Consider the following 8,994-nt stretch of genomic DNA (forward strand, 5'->3'; position numbering starts at 1 on the left):
CCTACAGCATTTTGCTGCTCTGAGCGCGGTTGCTAGTGATTCGATCGCTAGGGCAAACAGCAGCGCGGACAGTGGGCATCCTTGTCTGGTGCCCCTGTGTAGCTGGGGGTATCGGGAGTTGGTATTGTTGGTCCATACGCTCACCATGAGAGTGTTGTATAGGAGCTGTACCCAGGAGGTGATCGCTGTTCCAAGTCCAAACCACTCCAGTACCTCTATGAGGTATTTCCATTCGACTCTATCGAAGGCCTTTTCTGCATCTAGGGAGACAATCACCTCTTGTGTTCTCTCCCCGGAGGGAGTCATTATCACATTCAGCAGGCGCCTGATGCTCGAGGTAAGCTGTCTACCTTTGACGAAGTCCGTCTGGTCCTCTGTGACCACTTCAGGTACACAGTCTTCTAGCCTTTTGGCTAGAATTCTGGCCAGTATTTTGGCGCCTGTGTTCAGCAGTGAGGTGGGTCTGTATGACCAAATTCCGTTGGGTCTTTGTCTTTCTTAGGTATCAGTGTGGGTGGCAGTGTGCCCCTCATGAGTCAGTCTGTGAACAGCTCCCGCAGGTGCGTGGCCAGTGCTGTCGCAAATGTTTTGTAGAATTCTGCCGGGAATCTGTCTGGTCCCGGCGCCTCCCCCGCCTGCATGGAGCTAATGTTGTCCATGATCTCTCCCAGTGCAAGTGGTGCTTCCAGGCCCCGATGTCTGCCCTCCCCCACGACTGGAATGTCTGGACCATCTAGGAACCGTTTCATCCGAGACTCCCCCTTGGGATCTCTGATGTGTACAGCCCTTGGTAGAAGGCCTTGAAGATTTTGTTAATCTTTTCTTGTTCTGTTTCTAATGTGCCTCTGGTATCCCTGATTTGTGCAATTTCTCTGGTGGCTGCCTGCTTTCTCAGCTGGTGTGCCAACAGGCGGCTGGCTTTGTCATGGTGTTCGTACAGGGTCCCACGTGCCTGGCGGAGTTGGTGCACTGCTTTCCTAGTGGAGAGCAGGTCAAAGTTCCTTTGTAGCTATTTCCTCTTTGCAAGAAGCTCTACGGTCGGAGCGTCGGAGTATTTACGGTCTACCTCCAGTATGAGTCGACCAGCTGCTGGCTAGTCACGCTTTCCTCCCTACCTCTTCGCGCTTTGAAAGCAATGATTTCCCCTCTAGGTATGGCCTTGAGCGCTTCCCAGAACGTGGAGGGTGAGACCTCCCAGTTCTGGTTGTTCTCTGTGTACTCTGATATGGCCCACGCTATCATTTCGTTGAAGGTGTTGTCAGCTAGTAAGGCACTGTCCAACATCCATTTGGGGCATTGGGCCCTGTCCATCTCTAGCCGCACGTCCATGTAATGTGGAGCGTGGTCTGATATCACAATTGTGGATAATTCCACTTTGTCTAGCCCTGGAAGCACGGTTTTCCCCACCACAAAGAAGTCAATTCTGCTGTAAACGTTGTGCACTGGGGAGAAGAAGGAGAATTCTTTCTCCCCCAGCTTGGCAAACCTCCAGGGGTCCACAGCTCCCATCTGCTCCATAAAGTGACTGAGTTCCCTTGCCATGTTTGAGGTTTTCCCCGTTTTGGGGTCTGATCTGTCTGTCTTTGGATCCTATACACAGTTGAAGTCCCCCCCCCCCACTTCATGACTAGTCGGTGCATCACTATGTCTGGGATTTCTGCTATGGTCTTCTTGATAAAGCTTGTGTCGTCCCAGTTGGGTGCATCCACGTTAACTAGTACTATCGGTGACCCATCCAGGGCCCATCCAGGGCTGACCATGGCGTACCATCCCCCTGGGTCCGTAACCCTTTTGTCACCCTAAACATCATCCTCTTGCCGATCAATATCGCCGCCCTTGCCCCATAGTAGGAATGGTAGGTTTGTCCCACACAGCCCTTTCTTACCTGCAGTCGGTCCAGCTCTCCCAGCTGAGTCTCTTGGAGGAAGACTATGTCGGCCCTCATATTGTTTACGTGGGTGAGGACTCTGGATCTCTTCACTGGGCCATTGAGCCCCCTTACGCTCCAGGTGACAATCCTGATGGGGGGCTTCTGTCCCCTCGCTCCTGTGGGATTAACCATACTTATCTGGTGGACGCGCCCCTGCACTCCGGGGTTTCTCTTTGTTAGAGGGCAGTCCAGGATGACCGCTATCGCTGCTCTCTCCATGCGGTCGGTTCCTTGTGCTCCGGGGTTTGCTTGGTCCAGGGGATCGCATGGCAGCCCACTGTGCTCCCGCCATGTGGGTAGTCCCCTGCACTCTGGGGTCTCCCTTTGCCCATAGACCGTACTGGGTGGGTGCTTGCAGCGATTCCTTGTTTCGAGTCCTTGGTTGTGGCACTTTGTAGCCCTATCCCTTTTCTAGCCTTGTTTGTCCTTCCCTGCATCCTTCCTCCCCCGATTTCACCCTTTCCCGCCCTCTCCCGTATACTCCTCCTTTGTCCCTCTTTCCCCTGTTCCTGTCCCCATTTGCTCTCCCGACTCTGTTGGGTGGTCCCCCCTGCCTGGCGATTTCCCACTGCTGGGGGCGCACTGCAGCCCTGCTTTGTTGCATGCCCCCCGCGCTAGCTTTCCTGCTAGTACGGTGGCCCCTCTCTCGGGAGTTACTGTCTCGCTTCTCCCCTTCCTGACCTCTGCGGTTTTCTGCCTGCTCTTCCCCTATCTTACATAGCACTCCTTTTGCTTGCTCTCCCTTCTCCGCTACACTCGTTCCCTCGTGCTGGGGCCTAGCCTCTCTCCTGGAGCGGTAGCTCAGGCAGTGGTTTGCTCTTTGTTCAGGGTGCTCTCACCCTGGCAGCGGCGGGGGTGGCCTGGCATTGCCTCACCCCTCCCCATACCCCGTCGGCGTGTTGTTGCCCCTTACCAGGGGCCCCTCTTTTCTACCTTTGCTGGTGGTTTTCCAGCCCGTGTTCCTCGACAAACCTGTTTGCTTCAGTGGGGGCTGTAAAGAAGTATTCTCTTTCTTGGTATGTGACCCAGAGTTTTGCTGCATACAGCATACCAAAATGTACGTTGCTCTTCTGAAGAGCTGCTTTCGCTCTATTGAACTCTTCCCGTCTCCTGGCTAGATCTGCCCCAATGTCCTCATAAATTCTAATGGCGTGTCCTTCCCATTTTCAGGCTCTATTTGTCCTCGCCCAGCGTAGGATTGTTTCCCTATCTTGCTACTGGTGCAGTTTAGCTATAACTGCTCTCGGGTGGCCCCCTGCCTTGGGCTTCGGGCACAGCGACCGGTGTGCTCTGTCCATTTCTGGTGGGTTGGGAAAGGTTTTCCTCCCCACTAAGGTGCCCAGCATCTCGGCCACGTATGTCGTGGGGTTTCTACCCTTGATCCCCTCTGGTAGGCCCACAAACCTGACATTTTGCCTTCTCGAGCGGTTTTCCTGGTCGTCTACTCTGCCCTTCAGGCTCCCCTGTATTGTGCCCAGTCTTGCCACCTCCCTCTCCAGGGCCCTGATCTGGTCGCTCATGTCAGTCGCTGCTTTTTCCAGCTCCTCAATGGTCGCCTCTTGGGCTTCCAATTTCTCCCCTTGGGCGTCCAATTTTTCCTCTGCTCTGGACAGAGCATGCTGCAGATCCGTCAGGGCCTTGGCCATTGCTGCCTACACTGCGGCCTCGATGTCTGCCCTAGCCTCTGCCTTGTTTACCTGCTGATGCTCCCTCAGCGCCTCGGTAAAGACTGCCTTCCAGTTTCAGCTCCCCCCTGGCCCCGGGGGAGAGGGCACCTCTCTGGCCTGCTCTTTTTGATGCGGCGATACTTCTGTTCTGCCGCTTTGTGCGCTGATTAGCTCATCTGAACTGGCTCGCCCATTGCCCCGTCTGCCTTTGGTGCCCCTTCTCCCTCAGCTTGGGCTCCCATCTGGCGTTTTTTTCTCCCCCTTCCCTTTCTTCTTTTTTTCCCATCGGTTTTCTTTTACAAAACTTTTCCGCCCCCTATTTTTTTTCTTTCCTTTTTCTTCTCTCCTCCATTCTCTCCTTTACCACTTCATTTTTCCTCTTTTAGAAAACTCTTCTCAGGTGAACTTATTTTGGGTGAGAAAAAGAAGTTCAAAAATTTAAAAAATCTTCCCCCGCCCCCCACTCCCCACCCTCTCTTTAAATGTTTTCATTTCAGAGTTTTGTTTTTGCAAAAGTTCTTTTTTCCTTCTTTTTCCCTCACTCACCCAGGGTCGAGGGAGAGAGTGAGAGAAAGGCCTCTTTGTTCTTGCTTCATGGTGGTCACCGCCGGTTTGAGAGGGGGGGGCAGTCGGTCGGTCCCTTTCTGTCAACGCTGCTTGGCCTGGGTAGCCGCTCGTCGCACCCTGCGCTCTCCTGCTGGGGGTGGGGGGGGATTCGTTGGTCGCTCCTCCGTTCCTTCCTCTATGCAGGTTCGGCCCCACTTCGATACTGCCCTGCGCTCTTGTGCCGTGCGCGGGCGGGGCGGGGTGGGGGGGGGGGGGGGGGGGGGGGTTGTTGACGCTGCTGCTGCTGCCGCCGATCGCTCAGCTCCCGAGGGCCCAGTTCCCCTGCCACTGGTTTCGCGGGACTTTGAATTTTTTCATCTTCCAGAAGTTAAGGTGCATATTCAGAGGCTTCTTAATAGCGTTTATGTTCTCGACGTCCTTCACCAACAAGAACAGCGAATTCCACACTCTCACTACCCTCCATACAAAGAAACTATTCACCATGACCCCTATACACCTTCTCCCAACTATCTTCAATTTATGTCCTCTGAGAGATTTTTATTCTGTCCAGCCTACCTCTCCACGAAAAATCTTGTGCACCCCAATTAAGTCACTTCTGCCTTCTTTATTTCAAGGAAATTAACCCCAACCTATCCAATCTCTTCCCGTTCCTCTTTCGCTGCCGATATCTCTGTCGATCTCTCACTTTCTCTGTCTATCTCTGTGGCCCTGTGAACCACTGCCTCCACCCTCTCTGTCTGTGTGGAGTCTGCACGTCCTCCCCCTGTGTGCGTGGGTTTCCTCCGGGTGCTCCGGTTTCCTCCCACAGTCCAAAGATGTACGGGTTAGGTGGATTGGCCATGCTAAATTGCACGTAGTGCCCTAATAAAAAAAGTAAGGTTGGTGGGGGGGGGGGGGTTGTTGGGTTACGGGTATAGGGTGGATACGTGGGTTTGAGTAGGGTGATCATGGCTCGGCACAACATTGAGGGCGGAAGGGCCTGTTCTGTACTGTTCTATGTTCTCTGCCATTCTTGCTGTGCTTCTGCCTTGCTCTCTCCTTTTTCTGATGTAACACAAATGCGTTCTCTTTTGTGTAGCTGCAGCAGATGACAAAAGAACAATGTCCAGGGAAGTCGATTGATTTGAACCAAGTGGACGTCCAATGTTCAGATGTGGACCCTGATGGAAATAGACTGCGTAACAAGCAACCTGGACCTGACAATTACTAGTAGATGGTTCATCTTTACTTCATGGCATGTTAATGTTATAGCGCTATTGATTCATCTTTCGACAGCAAGGGCTTCGAGCATTAATACTTTGTTTATTTTTTCTTAAATCGTGAATTAATATCGCATTTTTAATAGCTGCCACTGGACGGATGTTATAATACCGACTCTCCACTTGATTCCAGTTTCAGGGTTAACTCATCGGCTGCTTTAACAAGCATATTTCATTAAAGGTTTCTCATTCGGTACGTTTCATTATTATTCGTCACTTGAATGGAGATTTCCGTAGGGGTGATTATTCAAATTAATTTAACAGAATCAACATAAAGCCGTTAAGCAAATCGCTTGCTTTGGTAGATTATTCATTCATGGGATGTGGGCAGCGGTGTCTGGGCAGCATTTATTACCCATTCCGAGGGGAGTGTAAGAGTCAACCACATAGCGTGGTCTGGTGTGACATGTAGACCAGACAAGGTAACGATGACAGATTTCCTTCCCTAATGGTCATTATTGAATATTCATTATGTAACCAAGATGAATCAATGAACAAATTAACAAAATAAATTGAATTTCAATGAAATCCTGAGGTTGTCTGCTTGTGCGTTATTGCTTGATATTTCTGCTCAATGCAGGAAATGAACATTTCAATATTTTCTTGATTTTGGTGGAATTATTCAACCAAATGGATATTCAAATCATGCGATTTATGCTCAGGGAATGTTAACCGATTGAACAGGGATGCTGCCAGAAAGTCTATTACTCTAAGTGGAAGGTCTGACCAATCATCACAATAACTATTGCTAGTCCAATGTGTTCTGGTCAATATGTACATGTAAGCCAATTCATCTCTTTCTTGGGATTTTATTGAAAGATTAGAAAGTTTGGGAATGGGAATAGGTGATGCAACCCCATCAAAATTGGTGAAAAATTGAAATCGTTCACGATGCATTAAAATTGTTGCTCCATTTATCCGCCTTTGCCTCCTATCTCTTAATACACTGACCTAGCAAATAATTCTCAATATCAGTCTTGAACTGATTCATTCAAGGAGAGAGTTCCTGATTTCCTCTGAGTGCTGTTTTGAGAAGCCCTATGGCTACTTGAACTGAGAATCTCACGAGGGCATCCAGGGCAACGTTAAGTGGGTCGATTGTCCTCTGGATTTACTGATTCACGCAACCTGTACTGTATTCATCAAGAAGATTACTGGTAGCCTCCCGCTACTGTGGGAAAGGGCTGTGTCGACACTTGTTCATTAGTCTGGCCGAAGAGATGAAGTTTGACAGAATATTAGAGTCAGAAAATCAGTATTTCCAGCTCAGAAAGATTACTTTCGGCCCATCGTGCTCGCAAGCCATCAAGCATCTATTTATTCTAATCCCATTTTCCTGTACGTAGTCAACAGTCTTCTGTGCTATGTCGTTTCAATTGCACAAATCAATAATTCTTAAATATTGTGAGGGTTTGCTCTTTTAACACCCTGTCAGGCAGTGCGTTTACACCACCCGCTGGATGTAAATTGTTCCTTAAATCCCCTCCAGATTTCCTGCCCCTTACCTTTTTCACCGTCACCCGATTATTGACCAATATTGGAAGGGTTCCTTCCTTTATACCGTATCTACTCATTTCAAAATTCCGTACACCTGGACGCGTGCCCAGACCCCACCACCCCCCTCCCCAATTTATCTTCTCCAAAGAAAACAGCCTACCCAGTCTCTATTTAGAGATGAAACTCTCCAGCATAGGCAACATTGGCCATGCAAAATTGCCCCGTACTGTCCAAAGTTTAGCGGCGGTTACTGGGTTAGGTGATAGGCTGGAGGTGTGGGTTGAAGTAGTGTCCTATTTCAAGGGCCGGTGTAGACTCGATGGGACCAATTGCCTCCTTCTGCACTGAAAATTCTATAATTCTATGATTCTGGTGAATCTCCGCTGCACTCTCACTATTCCAGTGTCATCCCTCCTGTAGTGTGTTGATCTGCACTCAATGCTCCAGTTGTTGCTGAGCGAGCATTTCATCTAATTTCATGATCATTTCATGTATCTATTATCTATGTGTCTACTAAGAAAGGCAATTGTCGTATGTGATTCTTATCCAGCTTATCTACCTGTCCTACTGCCAAAAGGGATATTTGGACATGCACCCGAAGTCCCACTAGCTCTCTCTTCTATCCAGTCCCTGACCATTTAATTGTAATCCGATGGCTTGTTAGCATTCCCAAAATGTATAACCTCACACTTTTCAGGGTTACACTGATTTTTTTCTCTGGTCTATTGATCTGACCAGCACATTTATATAATCCATTAACTGAGGCTTTACTTCTCACAATTTACCATCCCATTAGTTTTCGTGTCACTTCCCAACTTAGTCATCATACCTCTTACATTGACGTCTAGATCACTAATGTACTCGACACAATATGGTCCGGCACCGGTTTCTGTGGAAAACCACTGACACAGGCTTCCAAGCACACAATACATCCATGCATCATAACCTTCTGCCTCCTGTCGTTAAGACCGTTTTGGACCCAATTTGGAAAACTGTCCTGAATCCCTTGCTTGGCTAAGATGCTTAATCAGTCTGCAAAAACGGGCATTGTTCACTGCCATACTGAACACCCAGTACATCACATTAATTGTCCTATCCTCTTCTGCACAACGATTCACCGCCTCGAAATTTTCTGTCTAGTTTTGAGACATGGTCTCCCCCTAACAAAGTCATGGGTGACTATCCGGGATTAATTGTTACCTCTCCAAATGAAGATTAATTATGTCGCTCAGAATTAGTTCCAATCATTTCCCTACAAATCATTTTAAACCAATGGCTTGTGATTGGCTGGTTCATCCCGAAATTCCTTCATGAACAACAGTGCCATATGAGTTCTCCTGAATTATCCTGGCGCCTTTCCTGTAGACACAGAGGATTTGAAAATCATGGTTGTACCACCCCCCCCCCCCCCCCCCCAACCACCATCTCGTTCCTGGCCTCACACAAAAGCCGAGGATGAATCTCATATGGGTCTAGAGATTTCCCCATTATCTAGCCCGCTAAAACCATGAACAACTAATCAACCATAATGCTAACTGCTTCAATTATATGACGGACACCAATTCCTGATTTCTATACCTATATTGTCCTTCTCCACACTGAACGCAGATAGTAGCGCTGCACCTACATCGTCCTTGCACTTAATATAATCATAGATTATCATAGAATTTACAGTGCAGAAGGAGGCCATTCAGCCCATCGAGTCTGCACCGGCTCTTGGAAAGAGCACCCCACCCAAGGTCAACACCTCCCCCTATCCCAATAACTCAGTAACCCCACCCAACACTAAGGGCAATTTTAGACACTAAGGGCAATTTATCATGGCCAATCCACCTAAACTGCACATCATTGGACTGTGGGAGGAAACCGGAGCACCCGGAGGAAACCCATGTACACACGGGGAGGATGTGCAGACTCTGCACAGACAGTAACCCAAGCCAGGATCGAACCTGGGACCCTGGAGCTGTGAAGCCATTGTGCTATCCACAATGCTACCGTGCTGCATATGAAAATGCAGCACGGTAGAATGCTGCATAATGTTAAATATCATGAGACGTCGCTTTAGAATGCGAGC

The 8,994-nt window shown here is 49.1% G+C and overlaps 1 protein-coding gene across 1 annotated transcript in view; it reads left to right on the forward strand.

Annotated features, from left to right (window-relative positions):
* The window catches only part of LOC119976755 (uromodulin-like), a 71,736-nt gene extending 65,785 nt beyond the window's left edge, over nt 1-5,951 (forward strand). The window contains exon 9 of the mRNA XM_038817494.1: nt 5,243-5,951. Within this exon, the coding sequence (XP_038673422.1) occupies nt 5,243-5,374 (132 nt within the window). The 3' untranslated portion in view covers nt 5,375-5,951. The remainder of the gene's footprint in view (nt 1-5,242) is intronic.
* The last annotated feature ends 3,043 nt before the right edge of the window (nt 5,952-8,994 follow it).

The sequence above is a fragment of the Scyliorhinus canicula genome, chromosome 13, assembly GCF_902713615.1.
Source record: "Scyliorhinus canicula chromosome 13, sScyCan1.1, whole genome shotgun sequence".
Lineage (NCBI taxonomy): Eukaryota > Metazoa > Chordata > Chondrichthyes > Carcharhiniformes > Scyliorhinidae > Scyliorhinus > Scyliorhinus canicula.